General features: G+C 43.1%; 1 protein-coding gene across 1 annotated transcript in view; it reads right to left on the reverse strand.

The window, feature by feature from the left end:
* Positions 1 to 15,073, reverse strand: part of LOC107387827 (SPARC (osteonectin), cwcv and kazal like domains proteoglycan 2) — a 66,120-nt gene extending 51,047 nt beyond the window's left edge. Inside the window, exon 1 of the mRNA XM_070545676.1 lies at positions 14,852 to 15,073. Coding sequence (XP_070401777.1) covers positions 14,852 to 15,019 — 168 coding nt within the window. The 5' untranslated portion in view covers positions 15,020 to 15,073. The remainder of the gene's footprint in view (positions 1 to 14,851) is intronic.
* Positions 15,074 to 20,063: the final 4,990 nt, after the last annotated feature.

The raw sequence follows: 20,063 nt of genomic DNA on the forward strand, positions 1-20,063 counted from the left end.
TCTGTGCATTCTTTGAGGAAGGTTATTATCCACAATCCATTGCCGCATGTGAATTTTAGACAAGAAGACATTTAATGTTATTAAATTTAGGTCAGAAAGTGGCCACCTGTTTACAGGGAACAGGAATGCCTCAACTTAGGGCTATGAGTCAGTTTGAAAAAGGAAAGGAAAGTTGCAGTTTTAATGTCCTTTCAAGCAGCAAATTAGCCCAAACAGCGACCGACGCCGCTTTTTTGGAAGTCGCAGAAATATAACGCAGCAGCGCAGGTCAATGACGCAAACCTCATTATCCCAATTCTGCAATTATTTGCACACTTGTTTACTACACATTCGAACCCTTACATGTACTTCCACCAAGTGCACTTCATAGAGAATCGTAGGCTGCAGGGTGGGTTTTGGTATAAGGCCCATGTCACAAGCTTCATTCATCTGCCTACAAGTTCCAAGTGAAACCCAAAAAATGAGAGTGTGGTACAAAAGACCATATATGTCAGTAATTTAACTTAGACTGAAAAACCATCTAAAGACCCAGGAACTCTTTGCAGGTGTTCTGGATTCATTAGCTGATTAGTGTGACACTGTTGAACCTTTTCACAATATTCTGAGGTTTTGAATGTGGAGTTTTCCTAAGCTGTAAGCCATAATCATCACAATTATAACAAAGGCTGAAATATCTGGGTTTGCATGCGAGTCTCTCATATATTAGTTTCTCCTTTTAAGTTGAAGTGCCTTGAGACGACTCTTGTCGTGATTTGGTGCTACAATAAACGTGAATAAATGAACTTTTGTACCATTTTCTAATTTTGAGGGTCACCTATAAATCCACAAGACTATCGCTTTCATCCTTCTACTTGTCCTGCTGTAACTCCCTGTGCTACAGTTTCCCTCTGTATACTGCCAGGAGTTACTAGAATAAAGTGCCAATCTATTTTCTCCTGATGTTAGCATTGGGTCTCAGACGGCACGCCACATTCCTGCCACAGCAGACTCACCTTGGTGTCCCAGGTTTAGCTAAATTACATAATCTGAATCATAAAAATCAGAAATTGGGGCTAAAAAAAATCACGATTTGCATTATTTAAGATTATTACTCAATGATTACAGAGGGTTAAAATTTAAAAAAGGCAACAGGTATGATTTACATCAGCAGTTTAGTGGCAATTACAACTTTTTAAAATTGGACAAAAATATCAAGATTAAAAAACTAAGGCTGGGCGATATATTGATATTTTTTAAAAATTACATCGATATTTTTAAAATATCGATGTCATTTTTAAACAAGATACAAGATGACTTTATATCTTTATATCAATATAGCTGGTCAAACTGCTATGCTAGCAAGTAGCCGCTATGCTAGCAATTAGCCGACATGCTGCTCCATCTCTAAGCGGTTATTACGTGTATACTCACAAGTTTGCTCAATCTGAGAGCCTCTGGGTAAATATGCTGCTCTGAACTTTAAATTTGGCATCCTGGTTTTTAATTATTTGGGGATGTTCAATACCAACGGAGTTCTGTTTTTCCATCCTGCTCGTGCAGAGCCGGAGAGTAGACGGGCCAAACCCCTCCCTCCCCTGTGGAATCGGGAAACTTCTACGGATAGCCAGAGTGGCCAAATGACCTCAAATGTAATGTAAGGGTTTGAATTGTAAACTATAGGGTTAACATTTTATTTTGAAGGCGAGCTCAAAGGGTGGGAAATGTTGTTCCGGCTCCATTTTTTTCCCGCTCTGGTTTGCTATGCTAGTAAATACTCCGTTACGAGCGATTCTGTTGAAAGAGTTTATAAGGCATGGGTTACGGCGACAGTAGCCTGAAAATAATACTCATAAAAGAGCAACCAGAGACTCTTGAGTCATTACAGATTAATCGCTGATATGAGCCAATACTGTTGGACTCCAGCCATGTTTGCCCTGATAACTAATAACTCCACGGTGCATGACCCATGTGATCTTCAGTAGATGCAATTACATCATCATACATTTAGTTTAACATGATAGATTTAGTTTTCTCTGGACAAGAACTAAACTATATGGGCCACCTCTAGATGAAATTGTGTGTGTGTGTGTGTGTGTGTGTGTGTGTGTGTGTGTGTGTGTGTGTGTGTGTGTGTGTGTGTGTGTGTGTGTGTGTGTGTGTGTGTGTGTGTGTTAACAGACAGCTGTATCAGTGTTTCTACAGCTCAGACTGGAAGAGAATAGGCACTAAGGTTAAGGTTTTACGATACATTTTTGTGCATTTAACCTACTGATTTATGTTTATAATTTCTCAAGACAGCTTAAGTGAGTTAACTTGTAAATATTTTACAGGAGGAAAAATATTGAGATATATATCGTATTTCGGAATTCAGCTACAAAAAATATCGAGATATAAGTTTTGGTCCATATCAGACCAATTTGGGATAAGAAAACCTCTCTGTTGCCATCATCCACTTATTAATAAAAATGATTTAGCTCCTGTTTGCTTGTTTGTCAAAATTCTGGGACATGGATCGAATCTTGGCTCCATCGCATCAGCCTTAAGTGAAGATGGACTTACAGAGTGGCAGAATTTATCGCCTTGTCTGCAGCACGTTATACAGAAACCTCACCAGCACAGAGACTACTCAGGCAGATACCACTATAAATAATGCATGAACAATAGAGCCAGAAGAACAGATAATTATTCAGCCCGACATTTCTACAACCCTCAGAGAAGTTACCAGCTGAAAAAGATGAAATTCAGACCATTATTGCTGCTGATGGTGTGTGTGTGTGAGAGAGAGAGTTAACCACACATATGGGCAGCACAGCTAGGCTCAATGACGACGTTTATTAAGCTGCACATACTTTCCTGTCACACCAAGCAGCTTCCATGCACCCAGAGGCGAGACCAAAAATGAGCTTAGGGACATGATAAAGAATTCAAAAAAGCAAATGAGTTTTTATCCGTGTTTACTTCGTTTTTTTCCAGCAAGGAATAAATTGCTATCTGGTGCGAGGAGCTTCTCCACAGGAGCAGCACAGCAGAGGACTGTTTACATTCAATTAAAAGCCACCCACAGTTGTGTTGGAAAGCCAACAGGATCTCCTTTCCTCTCTTTTTCCAGTGTCAACAGTATCAGAGCGGCTCCAAACACCTTCCTGACATTTATACCGCCCTAAACAAAGCTGTGTGTTCGGGATGACAATAAAATGAGAAATCTTCTCTTTGTGCCATTTTTTTCTTGATCTTTAGAGTGAGAAAAAGGGAAATGTCACAAACAGTCGATTTGATGTCATTTCATTCCCACCAAAAAGGATTCACTCATTGAACATTTCATTTAGCTGTAATGTTCAACCTGCAGTTTCACACTCAGTCCCAACCAGAATCAGAAGCCATTATAATAATATTTCTATAATCGCATGCTGCCTCCTAACCCCAACTCTTCATAGCCATAATTACGCTGGCTGTTAGCGCAAAAAGCATAAAGCCTGTGGGAAGCTAATAAAAAGCCACGGGTGATTACAGGAAGAGACGACTGACAGTGGCTCTTTGAGCTAAAGACCTCAGAGTCAAGATGCAACGGCATCGTGTAGCGGAGAAGACAGAACTAACCCTCTATTTATCAAGACCTCAGTCAGGAACCGAGCTGTCGCAGGGTCAGTGAACTAACCATCAATATTGTCTCCTTCACTATAAAGCACCATAAATAAAGAGGCTGGTGCAGGTTGCTTATGGGAGCTTGATAAAGTGTAATTAGGGATTTTCATAAGAAATGAGAGAATCCTTAGCTTTGCTAAGAATGTCACTGGAATATTTAATACGAGGAGTTTTGCTTGATTTTCTTTGTGTCTGCTCATTTTCCTGCTGCAGTTTGAAAAAGGTAGACTTTTATTTGTTTGCCCCTTTAAGTTTTTGTGGGACTTCAGGCAAAAACAATCAAAGGAAGAGTAAGAAAACTGTTGATTTCAATATTTAACATTTGGAAGAGACTGAAAAGTAAAAATAAGTTGCTATGGAAGAAACTGTTATGTACCTTTTTAATTTGACCGCCTTGTGAATGAATACATTCAAGATTTTCTGCAACCCAAACAACTAAAACAATCATTATCTGGGACTAGGGCTAGTCCATTCTGGTCTTGTAGGGTCACCACCTACCCAGTTTTAGCTGTTCCCTTACTCCAACACACCTGATCCAATGATTTAATCATCTCCTCAGCAGGAATGTATTTGGTCACTGCAGGTTACAAGGAGCTGGTACCTTCCTCTAGGGGTCGTTGTGTGAATGACAGTGTTCACCCAAGACTGGTCACCAGTCCATCAGTGGGCCACAGACACACACACACACACACACACACACACACACACACACACACACACACACACCTCCCACTCACCTAACCTGCATGTGTTTTGGTTTGGTCAGTGTGGTGATAGACCCAAGTGCATACCAGTACTAGTGATCTAGGAAGGCAGCCAATAGACTTAAAGAAAACTTCATTAAATAAATAATTGCAGAACAAAACTTACACAGCTAACAGAAAGGGAGGGAGGAGACTGCTGAGCAGGAGACACAGACACAAGGAAATGAAAGCTGGGAGCTTATAAGCACTGGGGGAGGTGATTAGAGATAATGGACAGTTGAGTTGCATAAAGGAACAGGTGTGCATTGTTCTCAGGTGAGCTTCGGGAGGGAAAATACCTTGATCCTAACCCCTCCATTACACCAAAGGAGTGAATCTGAATTTGTGAAGCTTCAACAAAGACTGAAAATCATTGAGTTCAATTCAGAGCATGCACACCAGCTGTGGTGCAGTGCAGATGGATGCAACGCTGCAGGAAGTGCACGGTATCTATTGTTTCCGAGGGAAAAAAAGAAATTACATGAGAATAAATGGAGATTTGACAGTTTTTAAATGAAATTAACGTCTAAAAAAATCAAACAAGTTATTCCTAGATGTGTGATCTGCAGCTTTTGGGGAGTGTGATATGAATAAAACAGCTACTACTACAAATTCTAGCCCAACGCCTGTAAATTTTAGTTCTTGCCATGTTTTTATTTTGTTGAATCCATAAGTTAATGAAAAGTTTTTAGCTAAGATTTCATTCAATGTTTAGCACTTAGTAGTAGGTGTTGTTAATGACACTCAGATGTCATCATGCTAGATATCAGCCCAATATCTTAAAGAATGCGAGTTATTTTGTGTTTTTAAGGTTTTTTGGCTATGATGGCCATTTTAAAATGCATTTCACATGCAGATGAGGACAATTTCACAATACTGATTCCCTCAGTCATGACGTGGAGTCATTGATCTGTATTTAATCCAGCTCTCTTTAAGCCCCAACAGCCTGCTTTACTTGGTTAACAAACCAAGACAACAAATATTCCAACAGTTATTGTATTAAACTGAACATTAGCATATGTTTACATCCTAATACAGCATAGGAACTGTTTGTTGTGCATTTAAATTTGATCTTAAATCTATTTATGAACACCAATTAATATTCAAAAGAAAAGTGGCCACCTGAAAAAGCATCTTGCAAATGTATTTCATTAAAAATACGGCTAAAACTGTAGCAGCTGCAGACCTAAATGATTCTCTGTAGTGGGCGAAAGGACTGCGAAAGGACTGCAGGGTTGTTTAATGAGGTCCCTATCTGCGATGTTCAGAGCGTCAGGAGAATCTAGCTGTGAATGAACAGCACACGGTTGTTTACATGTGACCTCAACTCCCACGGAGCAGATTCACCCCAACGCACCAGAAGAAAGTTGTTTTGGAACAATTAAATAAGGTTTTTTATTATGATGATGCATGGTTTAATTTGACCAAGGTGCAACCTGTTGTCCAGCAATAGGATGAAGGATATGTAAACCATGATGTGTGATATAAAGGAGCTTGTTAACCTGCTCTGAGCTGTAGTGGCATGTGGCTACTTTTGCTTCAGTCTAGATAATCACACATTCGTGTAAAAGTTTGTTGCTTTTTCATCCTGATTCGTTACGTATATACTGCATGAACATTCCTGTTTTTCATACCACATGTAAACCCATCTGCCAACACATCCCCACATATGTTGTTGTTCAGCATTTGTCTCTTATTGATAATGTGCTTCAACATTTCTTGAAAGAAATGCTTCTTATAAACTTTTACTTTCATTTGCTGGCAATGCAGTAAAAGAGGTCATGACATCCCCTCCCACACATGCACACACTCACACACACACACACACACACACACACACACGCACACACACACACACACACTCACACACACACACACTCACACACACACACTTACTTTACTTAATGAGCTATACAAATAAGAACTATCCAATCTTCCCAACAGTGACTTAAAATAAAATTCACAGCCGATTAATTAAACTTTAATGAAACAGATCCATTGATTTGTTTTCAATCTGACATTTAAAGATGGTTACAGATTTTACCTGCACTATTAGTGTACCAGTCTGAGGGCTACACAGGATGGATTAATACTTCATAATTAATATACTGATCAGTCTCTGCAGGCAAGATCTGTGTATTGTATTGGTGATATGTGGCATGTCTAGCTTTTGGAGCACCAATTTATTATGGTTTTAAATGAAGGTTTGTTTTGTTGCTAATTGTTTGTCCAACTATTTTGATTTGTTTGATTTGGAAAATGCAAATCCTTTTGTTGTCAGACTTGTTAATGTACAGAATTAAGTCTGGATTATGTCTCTCATTGTGTGAAATCAATTCTAGGTTCTACAAGGTGTATCCATGTGTGTGAAACCAAGCTAAAGGCCTGTTACCTTCTCTTATCACGTTTGTGTGTGTGTGTGTGTGTGTGTGTGTGTGTGTGTGTGTGTGTGTGTGTGTTTTGATTCTATGTCCCCCCCCCAACCCCCCCACCCCCCACCCCCCCACCCCTACCCCCATCATCTGGAACCTTTCCCTGCTGTGTGAAGGCAGCCGAAAGGACAAGTTCCGGTACAAAAGTGGTGTGTCTGAAAACACAGTTCTGGTTAAAAAACGGATTGAATTGTCCACACATATTCCAGAATGTCTATCTGAAAAGGGTTTCAGTTGCTGCTGGTGTGGGTTAACACACACCCTGTTTTTACAGGACAACGACTTTGATGCGTGTGACCTTTTCATGGGAATGGGGCACGTGTAACTGAGGGAAATTTAGCTATGGCAGACATGAGCGTGTATGATTCGGATGATGAACAGGCTAACGGCCAGGCTGATAACAGAGACTTGCTGGTGTGTGATGGAAGAGCACATGTGAGAGCAATAGTGTCTGATTACTCCAAAGTGTGTTTTAATCCTCCACTTTCATATGAGGAGAGGGCTCCAGCCAGGTTTGAACCTGTGACAGAGCTGGCTGCTTACGGAGAGACAATGAGGGCGAACAGACTATGCTCAAAGTAGTGGCCCCCTCCCTTTTACTTCTTATGTGAAAGGGAGGTTACACTGCAGGCCCGCTGCAGCTGAGCAGTCTTTAGTGGAGCGGTGCCGGGATGACAAAAAATCAGCAGTTGAAGGAAACACACAATGCAATGGAGATTAATGAATTGTTCTCAGCATGCCTAGCTGATGGGTCAGATGTAGATTTTCAGCCTGTTCATTCATCCTTTCATGAGTTCTCGTTGATGCCCACGCCTGTGCAATCTCAGACTTGGTGGAGTTAACACGAGACAATTTATCTGATTTCAGTCATCCAGCAAACATTGTACCCGACTATGACTTTACAGTGGTGGTGCACCCTTAGACGCTGTAGAACTGCATGGCAAGTTGGCCGGTGCAGGGAATGCTGGATGAATGTTGCAGGAGCGGTCAGGGGTTGGCCGTTTGGATCATCACAATATTGAAGCAAATCACACTTGCTGTAAAGTAGACAAAAGGGAAACATTACATGTTCGAGTTATTGTGGTGTAAGAATTTATCCTGTTACACTGCTGGTTCCTGAGGCGAGTCAATTGTTAAGATTGACATGTCTCAAGGAGTTTTGAGAAAAGGGTTATAATGAGATGGTTTATACCAGGGAAGAAGGGAGTCTTAGCAGCATATGCTCCTCGTGGGGGGGTTGTTGTGGCAGGCCACACAACCGAGGCTGCAATTTACAGACAGGCTGGGCAAATTTTCTATGACCACAGACATGTTGTCATGAAACAACGGACAGGGACCGGTACACAACTACCAGCAGGTGTCAGGATGACAATAGCTCGAGATCAAACCCAAGTTTTGGTTAAAATACTAAATGGATGGAGGAAATTTGGGATGGAACAGGGAAGAGAGACCCCAGTGGGATATAAGAAAATGTCCGTGGTCACGCATGGGACCACAGGTGTATTAAAAGAAAAAGATTATTAAACTCTCCACCTTGTTTCCTCATATTCACAGGCAATAAGCAGCAGCTGTGAATGGAGCATGGAAAAGGAGGAGGGACCCCCCCAGACCTCCTGTTAAGGCTGGTTGGGAAAGGCTTGACCTCAGGGGTCAAGGAAACAATTAATTTTATCACCCGAGGAGCAATGGGAGATGCTTCCTTGACGATCTATAGTTTATGGCAATATGCTAAAAAAAATCCAGTATTGGTGGTGAGAGAAATTTCATTATATTTGCTGTTGCTAAACTCATTACCTCTCTGAAGGTGTCTTCCCAGATGCAACAGGAAACCCTACCTCCTGCCTCTAGAGGAAGGGGAGGAGTGTTCGGACTGAAAACTGCTACAGAGGCCAGCGAGAAGGTAGATCTGCTGGTGGACCTGCTCTCCCAAGGGGGGAGGGGCCCTTCCAGTGAAGGGATGGAGACAAGAGTGGGCGTACTCAAGAGAATCACCAGATCAGAACTCATTCAACACTTTAATTGTGTGTCACATCAAATAATGCCTGGAGAACATAGGCTTCCCTGCATGCTTTTTCATTTCAGGGAAAGGCACGGAGGTGATTGCGAGCTTCTAGGTATTTTCACTCAGTGAATGTGTGATTGCCAAGCACCAATAAAAAATAGACATTATCAATAATGGCTAAGTCTATTAAAATGACTTAGTCCAGCAACAACAGATGTTCAGGAATTGGAGTGAATGGACACTTGTACAGTTCAGACTTGTAGACAACTATTTTAGTCATTTTTCTTTTTAAAAAATTTGACTAACATGAAAAGTATAAATCTGGAAGTAAACCCATCCACATGGAGGATCTGTTATTGCGTAAACAAATGCTTAGCAATAGCAAGTTCAGAAACTGAAATGTCAGATTTTTATTTACCACTTGACACAGCTTGTGACTCAAGGCACACTTGGCAGTTTTTCTTGCTTTTAGCACCCCCTAGTGTCCGTTATTAATTCTCTGTGGTTAAACCGAAAATGAATCTCCTCCCTGTGCGTTTGTCTTTTTAACTCATTCACTGCCAGCTGTTTTCTGATCAGAAAGTCCCTGACTGCCAATGTTTTTGAGCATTTTACTGCTTTTTAACAGCCACATATTTTTGAGCTCTATGATCATGTAAACACCAAAACTACCTAAAGAAAGAGCAGACTCACATCAGGAAGAATCAGTGTATTTTTAGCTTTTTTCGTGGTTTCACAATCCGTTGTCAAAGTGTGAGCTGCAGAAGCTTTTTCCGGTTGGCGCCTAGCTTTTTTCACAACAGCGTCCCAAAACGATCTCCTAATTTGTGGATTGTCTGTTTCCTGATCATGTGACATGTGACACACATGGGTGAAGATCAGCTTTAGAGCATGACTTCAGTCATCAATGACAGCAAGCAGTTGGATTTAGAATGACGACTCTATAGTCATCAGTGAATGGGTTCTCTTCGCTACAAGTAACACCTTAATCTAACTGCTGAAATGTCTCCTCAGCCTTCATTAGTGTCTAGAGGAGCAGTGCATCACTAAATTAAACGAGTGGGCTGACTCCGACACGTGCCGGTGAACCAACCCACCTTCATGTTGCTAGTGTTCCACCGGGTGGTGATGTTAGCCCCAGGCTCCGGTTAGCTTCCAGCTAAAAGGCTACAGCACTCTCCTCCCAGTCCCACCCTGCTAAAGAGGGCCTGCAAAAGTTCCCCCACACATCAATGTGATCTTTCATTTGTGAGCTTTTATAACCTTGTTTATCAGGATAGTTGGTTTGCTGCTGCACATAAACTGTCAGTCAGAAGCTCTGCTAGCCAGTTATCTTAGAGGAGCTAGTTCAGTTTGTTAGCTTGTTATCAGAATCATAGTTGCAGTTTCATCATCTGAGCTGCTGTTTAAGATCTAGGTAAACTTGTTCAATTTGGGGTTAAAAACAAACGTTTTCACATATTTTCCATGTAGTTTTTTGCCAGTTCCTCTTCTGAAAGGTAGACAATTGTTTTTCTCTTTCCCTCAAAAAATCTTAATATTCTCCTAGTTTGGCCCAGCACAGTTCACTTTCCAATTACAGCAACAGCCTTATATCATAACCACATAAGTGGAGAAAATGTTCAGTAGCAATGAGAGAATTTGCTGTTGCATTTAAGTGATGTTAACTATTGTTTAACATTTAAACTTACTTTCAGATTTTTTTTATTTATTCAAAAACCCTGGTAAGGGATGTTTTTCTGTATTTGGAGCATCAGAAAAAGTTTTATGGTGGTGGTGATGTTTTAAAGTCACTGAGAAACTGCATGCATGCAGTTTGTTGTTTTGCTACTAATACAGTAGCAGGTGCAGCTGCATATTTTTCCAATAAAAATGGTATGTTGTAATGGAATTCATGCATTAGTTTTTGTTTGCTTTGAACCCAGAGCAGACGTCACACGCCAGACGACATCAACACTGCATACTTTAGTATTTGTTCATTTATCGCGAGTAATATCGATATCGCAATATTAAGCACTGTCATCGAATATTACAGGTTTTCCTAATATCGTGCAGCCCTACCCAAAAGTAATACCTATGCACAGGGGTGGACTGGCCGATCTGGCATTCTGGCACTGTCCCGGTGGGCCGCTTAGCCAAGTGGGCTGCTTGCCCAGCTTGGGCCGACACTGCACAGTTGGTGATTTGCAGAACATTAGCTACATGGTAACCCAAAGCTAACAAAGTTTGTCCAGGCATTTTTAGCAAGAAAAACGCGATAGAGCGATGATGTAGGAGTTGTTTTACCGCGTTTGCATGTAGCTAATGTCCCGCTGATCTCTGCCTGTGGAGAATGAGCTGATCTGGAAGGCCAACACTCCCGGTCACAGCGGTCTGGCCCTGCTTGTAATTCAACAGTCCCAGTCCATATTAGATCTCACATTCGGCCTAGAGATGAGTCCGGCAACACCCCCGACCCCCACCACTCTCCCAATGGGGAGGGCTGACTGAGAGCCAACGATTAGTAAAAATGCCAGGGCCGAATTTTGGTCCCAGTCCACCCCTGCCTATGCAAAATTGTATGCTGGAGAACAAGTGACCCACATGACAAGGAAAAAGGATGCAAAATGTGAGTTTCCACCTTTAGGACAATCACAGAGAACAGATTTTTAACTTATTTTGGTTTAGAATCCTCTATAACACAGCGGTTGATGGAACGATTATACATTTTTGGTTTTGATTGTACCTGTTCACATGATATTTCTCTGCCTTGATTTAATTATTTTGTATTGTGTTCGAACCTTGCATGTCCATAACATTTGACCTTTCAGAAAATATAAAGAAAAATAAAAGGTAAATGGTCTGTATTTGTATAGCACTTTCTTAGGGTTCTACAACCCCCCCCCCCCCCCCCCCCCCCAAGGTGCTTCACAACACAATCGGTCATTCACTCATTCACACACACATTCACATGCTGGTGGGGATGACCTACGATGTAGCTACAGCTGCCCTGGGGCGCAGTGACAGAGGCGAGGTTGCCATACACAGGTGCCACCGGTCCCTCCGACCACCACCAGCAGGCAAGGGGGCTTAAGTGTCCAGCCCAAGAACAGAATTCTCTGGTCGGAGCCAGGATCGAACTTGCAACCTTCCGATTAATGGACAACCCGCTCTACCTCCTGAGATACTGCTGTCCCATGAAAAATGTCCCATTTAAAATAAATCATTTTAAAATAAATCAACCCAGTCTGGTCAAATACTCCTTTAGACATGTTTTATTGGGCTGTCATTCATAAAATCGCATATAGATAAACGTGAGAGGTAACCTAAAGAGCTGATTTATGCAAATGATAAGATACTGGATCTTACAAGCCAGTAGCTCTACTGCCATTTGTACCAAACTGGTTTTACTCCGAGGTAGCACATTTGACTGCTAATGAACACAGAACACCCCTTTAAAAAAGCCTAACTACCCTTTTAAAGCTATTACTTTCCCATAGGAAACTCAATTATGTTATCTGCTTTGCTTTGGTCAAAGGTTAAAGTCTGGTAAAATGGATTCTGTCATGGTTTAGATTATTTTTACATGCAACATCAAACCAAAAGTATTGATGCAATTACACTAAAATTAACTGAAGGTCAATTTAAGTTAGGGCGACAATAAACTGAATTTAAAGAAATAAAATGATGATAAAACATTTTTCTTTTCAGGAGAAGTTGGGCCGACATGCAGCCAGCTGCCGCACAGAGCGGTCTCACACCCTTCTGTTCAGATCTGCTGTCATTCAGGCAGACAGGTGAGGCTCATAGCGCCAAACACCTGGGGAGATGAGATAAAAATCTGCATGACGTACAAATTTGCGATTCAATTAGAAATCCTCTTGGGGTCCAGCTCTGAAAGTTGTGCGTGCACCTGCATGACACCAAAGATGGTAGAAAGCAGCAAAGCTTTTCTCTGGCCAATACTGATAAGAATATCTGTCTGGGTGATATTTCCCAAGACTGAGATCAAACAGATGTCTGGATGTCAAAGTAAAAACTCAGATGTGAAACTAGCAAAGCAAATCCTCCTAAAGGTCTCACCCTTCATGGGTTTTGCCACATTGAGGTCTCCTTTCAGATCCGTCTTGCTTACCTTAACAGTTACACCTATTTATGTGTCTGCTAATGCTGATTATCCATGGCAGCCATCTTGAAAGGGGCTGACTCAGAACAACACCTTTTGCCACTGAGAAAAAATAAAACTAAAATCAAAGCCTTCCTGATAAGATCTCTTTGAGAAGATGCAAAAATCAGCTGAAAATCCACCCTGGTTCCCCAGTTAGAACAGGCCCTCACTCACCAATCCTAAACGGTCTCATCCTGAGCTTTCAAATGTTTATTGAGGAACAAAATAATTTCTCACCCGTGCGACTGTAATTGCTCACAATTTCCATGAAATAGTTTCAGACCATTAAGACTCATTAATGAGAATAATCAGTAATGTAGGATATTAAACAGCACAGTGAATAGATGAATTGTTGTATTGCTTTAAGCCCGGATCACACTGTGCAATTTTTGGCCGTTGCACAGGATTGTTTATGTCACACTGAGAACTCCAGAGAGGTGGCACACTGTACGACGCAAGATTTCTGTGAGGCAGTCTGCGCGACGTCTCCCTCCACCAGGACATGCTATGTCATGAGCGCACCTCCCAAAGGCATACGTCACTAAGCACACCAGTAACCATAACAAGGAGGAAAACATAAAAACACTTCTTTTTAATGTCAGTACATGACCCAGATTGTCTTCCTCAAGAAGCTTTGTGTCTAAAACCCTCGCTTTGGCGTCAGACTCTGGATGCGGGTCTCCTTTTACCGTCTTCCAGCTAAACAGCTGATCTGTCTGCTGGACATTCATTTTCTTTAAAAAAAAACACTAAACTGCAGAGATGTAAAAATATGTCACAGATCACTGCAATATCTAAACTTCTGCCATGAATTCTTTCTCACTCTGCTGTCACGGAGCGCAGCTCTGTCCCTCTGCGACAAAACGCTACTGAACCACTCTTTTCAGTTTAATATGTGAAAACGGCACATTCTCACAAATCACAAAATCACGATTTTCACCATTCAGCTGATGGTCTACAACTGTAGTTTAATTATTTTTAGTATAACTCCGGTTTCACTTGTACTGTTAACAAAAAAGAAACCGCTCTTTTAGCCCCGTTCACTTGCATTCATTTTTTCTTCCCTCCGGGGAACCATTAGCTGACCGGAGAGGGAGGAGACTTAGGTTACCTATTGCAGGATGGGTCAGTGTGGCCAGATAACTGAGCCCTGAAATGGCTCATTGTGGAAGGTACTGAAAATATCAAGAATAAAGCTGCAGAAATCACTTTATGTGAGAGGGATTTAGTGCAAAGAACTTAATGAACATGTTGTGCATTGACCACAGAACTATTATAACTTAATGAATAAAAAGTCATAACATGTCCCCTTTAAGGAACACAGCTGATGATTAGCAGATGTGCACCATAAAACCATTTGATGATCATAATCAGAAAATATTCAGCCAACAGGCTTCATCACAATCAAAATGCCATGTTTGTCTTTCCTTCTATCCAGTGTGTGAACTCACTACTGCTAAGCATCCACTCATTTGTTGACTCTTTCATTATGAAAAGAAAAAGAATCAGACTAATCATAAATTTAAAATAAATTCAACTTTCTTTTAACTACAGTTATTGGAGCTAAATCGACTAAAATCTGTAACATAGAACCGAAGCAGTAATCTGCATAAACCCAACTATCACATCTGGAGTTTTACAGAATTCATTCATTCCAACTTTAAACTCTACATATGCACTCAGTTTACTTTTAACTCTTTTAAGGAGCCGTTTTCACTTTCACTGTATTAAAAGTCATAATTTAACCTAAACATTTTAAAATGTACTGTCTGTAGACAATCAGGTTAGGGAGACAATGGCATTAAGTTAGGCTTCTTGCATATGCGCACCTTAGGGCGACAGTAAAACAAGGCGCCAGTAGCAAGTGAAGCAGCTACGGCAGAGGTAGAGACAGGATAACACTCACGTCTCTGAAGCGGTTCCAGTGTTTGGTCTTACGGCTGTACTGGGAGATGGTTGACAGCCATTGCTCATCTTCCATGAAATTCCCCGCTTTTCCGGCCACTTTTCCACTTTTGATATCTGCCTGGAGCGAGATGCTCACCAGCAGACAGAGACAAGCCGCGACTCTCATGCTGCTGCTCGGGTTCGGGATGGATGATGCTGATGCTGCTGCTGCTTCAACAGACTGAGTGGAAATGAGAGAGGAGGAGGAGGAGGAATACAGGGAGAGGAGAGACAGAGAGGGAGGGAGGGAGGGAGTTAGAGGAGAGATTATGCTGCACCGATCTTTTTATGTTTTATTGTTTCAGTTACTTATTTTGTTTTTTTTTTTAAGAACAAGTTCACTGATAAACCATTTTTCTTATTTTTTAAATTTGATCTGTGACACTTTATGTAGTTAATTTAATCTTCAACACAGAAATAACAGAAGAAAACTGGTGTAATCAACTCCATGACAACAGGAAGTGATGCCCAAACTGGTCTGCTGTAAGGGTTGATCTGTGACACTTTATGTAGTTAATTTAATCTTCAACACAGAAATAACAGAAGAAAACTGGTGTAATCAACTCCATGACAACAGGAAGTGATGCCCAAACTGGTCTGCTGTAAGGGTTGAGAGACTCCCAGGAGGCCTAGAGAAAAAAGAGGTTTAATTTAGCTTTAAATGAGCTCAATTTCATTCCTAATTTGTTCATTAGCAGCACAAAGTGGAAGAAGACAGTAGGATTTGGAGTCTTTTTTTCCTGATATTTGAGTATCTCACTTCTAAATAGATAATAGAACACGACTCTACCACTGACTGCTCTGCAAGGTGGATGATTTATCTCTACAAATAACACACGCTTGAAGGAGTTCTGCTATGTTGTGGAGGTGCTAATGCTACTGGTTAGCCTCTACTAGCCAAGACCTTCTCTGCTGTTGCCTGGATGCTAAACCAACAACAGCGTTCCCCGTCGTGAGTCAGTGAGTCCATGAATGTAAATGGAGCAAGGAGCAGGATTTGTTAAAAAAAATCATGCATGTTTGATTTTTGAAAGATAATGGGCGATGAAGTGTTATAAACCAAAAAGAATGAGGCCATGTATCGTTACATTTTCATGAACAAGCTGTGTGCTGCAAAATGCGTTGCAGTTTGGTCCCGAATTTCCGGCACTGTCCAGCGGATGTGACGTTAACTGACACTGCTTATGTGTTCTCGACAGCTTCAAAACAGGAAGAATGTACATGTTGATTCACTCCAGATCAGGAGGTGCAGTAACTCCTGTCTACCCGTTTTGCAATGTTTGTTGTTTATTCTGTTCCCGTGCTGTTTCCTAGTGGATTACACTCCTATTATAACTTAAGATAGGCTCATCCTACTGGAACTCCGACAGAAGCTAGGACCCATCAAACTCTACAGCTGTGAGTTTAGGAGAACCTTCATCCCTCTGTTTGCTGCGGTCCCTGCGTTTCTGCTCAGCTTCCCATCTCCAGCGTGGCTGCGACGAAAACGTCAGATGGGACAAGCATGGAGACTGCCGGACAAGACTCAGAACATTTTCCATTTTCTTATTCTGGAAATCTTATCCTCTGTAGCTTACGGATCACCCACGGTGGTCATCTCTCCCAGTGTTATTGGCCAGGGGATTCCCATTTGCGCAGACCGTCACATGTATCACAGCCGGGGTCGGCGGCAAAATGGCAGAGTTAACCAGGCCAACCTCAGCCGCTGGAGAAGCCCCAACCCCCTCCCTAGAGGTGCAGAGGATTACCCTGTGGGCTGCAACCAGTAGCTGCCAGAGACCTGGGAGATAACAATGGCAAGCCCCAGGCCCACCCGCAGAGGTCTTTGAATATTTGAAGGCGATACAGGAATACAGCCAAGGTGATGAGAAGATCCGTTTTGGTGGCCTGAGGATCTGGGCCTTCATTTATCAAGCTTGCTTATGCACAAAACTGTGTCGGAAAACTGCATAAGCAACTTTCCACGCAAACTTTGGGGTTAATGAAAGAAAACTTAGCAGGAAAATGTGCGCAACTTTAAGTTGACTAAGGACCTTGCTTACGCACATTTTGGGCATGGAGAGCACCTGCAGTACTGCTGCTGAGATGGATAAAATTATGAAATCATGCAGCATTATTACTTGTACTGCTTCGTTTTCACACAGAACAAGACCCCCCCACACGCACACACGCGCGTGCACACACACACACACACATGTGCGGCACGCACGCATGCACGCGCACACACACACAGCCTGAAGCGCATAATACAGAATGCAGATTATCAGCAGGGGGACAAATTGAGACAGAATGTCATGCGTCTGTGACAGTTTGAGCGTCCTGTCACTGTGACCCAATTGATCATGCGCCCTGGCTAATTGAACAAGGGAGATCTCTGTTTGGGTGACCAGTTTGCGCACGTGACTTCACCTGGGAGTCTGTGGATCGAAGCCTGATTGGAGCATTTTTTTATATCCGCCACAGATCTCTCTGAAGAATTCACAACATTGACGGCTTCAGCAACGCTGTGCCACTCCATGGATTTTCCCTTATTTGTTTTGCAAAAGCACTACCTTTCATTTCTCCACCTCACCCATGTAAGAGTTGGTAAATGTAGTGCTTTAAGAGCTTAATATATTATGAGCAATAAGCTGTGATACTCTATATAAATATAGAATATAAACCTGCTTGGTCTTTGGATGTTTAATCAGAAGATTCTAGGATTTGTTGTTTATTCGGGGGTTACGCTGACACAAACAACAATGGACCGACAAGACACAGAGACAAGACAGGGATTAAATACACTGGGGCATAATGGGAGGCAGATGAGCTGCAGGTGTGTGGAGTGTGGGGGGAGGACCAGGTGAAAGCAATGACTAATCAGGGAAGAAACTAACATGACCAAAGAGTGAACCTAAAAACAGAAAAGCAACCATATAACTAAAATTCTAAAGGGAAGAAGTACTACAAAAACCGGTGGGACAAAAACATATTAAAGAGGCTAAAAAATGAAAAGCTGAAACTATAAACACTGCAGAGGGATGACTGGCTGCAGAGGGGTGACTGGAGAAGACTAAAGGAACACAGGAGACACATCAATGAGATGCAGACAAAGGACACATGAGGGCGCTATGAAACACAAAAGGAGAACCTGGAGTGGGAACTGGAGGGGCTGGGGAACAAAGGGACACAGAACATGACAGTACCCCCCCTCAAGGGCGGATACCAGACGCACAAAACCAGAACAAGACAAAACCACAAACAAAAGACAAAGACAAAACAGGACACGAGAGACCACAGGGCGGGAGAGGAGGGACCAAACAAAAAACAACCCACAAGGGCGGGCGAGGAGGGACCAGGGACCAGGGGACTCTGGGGGGCCGGCGACGGGGAACCAGGAGGCGGGACCGGACAAGTCTTGGGGGCCGGCGACAGGGAACCAGGAGGTGGGACCGGGCAAGTCTTGGGGGACGGCGACGGGGAACCAGGAGGTGGGACCATGAAAGACTTGGGGGATGGTGACGGGGAACCAGGAGGCGGGACAATGAAAGTCTTGGGGGACGGCGATGGGGAACCAGGAGGCGGGACCATGAAAGACAGAGGTGAAAGAGAAAGGAAGAGACAAAAGGTGTGGGGGTGGGGGGGTCCACAAAAATAAACAATCAATGATGAACAAGAGTCTGCTTCAAGACCTGCAGAAAAGGGACACACAACAATACAACAGGAGCAAGCTATCACTGCGTCAACCTGACAAAGAAATATAAAATCAACATTGTTTTATTGAACAATCACACGATAATAAGTCACAATGCATTTAGTGCCAAACACAGCCTTAAGACATGTGTTGAACGCGCCTAAGTCCATACCCATGAGAGCACCATGTGAGCACCTGTGTGTGTACACGCGCTTGTATATGTAAGGTTTCTCTATAGGAGCGGCCAATAGAGAGTATTAGGGGCCACAGATCTTACCCCCAAAGATGTGTAGGAGAAGGAGGGAGCTCCAAGTCCCAGAGATCCAGAACACAGGGACCCCAAGGAGACCGCTACCAGAAAAGCCCCGCCCCCCTCGACAGGCGCAGAGGATTGCCCTGGGGGGCCACAACCAGCAGCCGGCAGAGTCCCGGGAGGTATCAGCAGCAAGCCCACAGGCCCACCCGCACCCTCCCACCCCCCAGCCGGCCAAGCCCGGGACCCAGCAACGCGGGACCCAGGGGCGACCACCCCTGCCGGGGACCCAGCAGAGCCCAGGGACCCAGATCCCACCAGGCAGCCACCGGGACTGATCAGGCAGACACCAAAAATCTTAAACCCCTTGACCCGGCAGCCACGAACTCTCAGGCAGACCAAAGCACCACACTCCACACCAAACGTGGCAGGGGGAGGGGAGACGAAGATGTATAGCATCAAAGGAGGTCCCAGGAGAAGGGAGGAGTCAAAGGCCCCACCTGACATACACAGTCATACACAGACACAGGCACACACTCCCTCCCTCATGCCCCCGCCCAACGCTGAGCAAAGCAACCCACTACCCCAGACCCCAACCAGACGGCCAGATCTCCCTCCTAGCCTCCAGCCCCGGGAAGCCAAGCAACAATAGAAGTGTGCTAAGACCCCAAGTCTCCCTCCGCCTGCTCCAATATAGTGTTAGTGCATGTTGATGAGGTGTATTCTATGGCTGTGGTGAGCGGGCAGTGCGGGCATCGTCTGGCCTACGCCAGCTGATGCCACCACACCACCCCACTTGCACCCACAGCCCACAGTGTCTAAGTGCAGTTTAAAATTGGAAGTGGGCACCGGCACTCGGGATGAGGCTGGAAAATCCCCCTGCCAAATGCCGTTGGATGTGCTCACTCCCAAGGCCCTAAGTGTGTGTTTGTGTGAAATGTCATCGGTGGAAGTGTTTAAGGTGCAAATAGTTAGTATTTAATAGTTTCTGATTTATGAAGCGGAGATTGCGTGCAGCTGTGCGTACTCCATGTTTGATAGATCACAAACCTACTTGGCGTAAGTACATTTTTTTGCTGAGCTTAAGTACGGTTTTAGTAAGGATTCTACGCAATGTTTCATAAATGAGACCCCCAGGTCTCTGCTTTTTGCAGATGAAATGGTCCTGTTGGCTTCATCTGAATGTGATCTCTGGCTTTCACTCAGTTCGCAACCAAATTTGAACCAGCTGGGATGAGAATCAGC

This window comes from Nothobranchius furzeri, chromosome 16 (assembly GCF_043380555.1).
Source record: "Nothobranchius furzeri strain GRZ-AD chromosome 16, NfurGRZ-RIMD1, whole genome shotgun sequence".
NCBI lineage: Eukaryota > Metazoa > Chordata > Actinopteri > Cyprinodontiformes > Nothobranchiidae > Nothobranchius > Nothobranchius furzeri.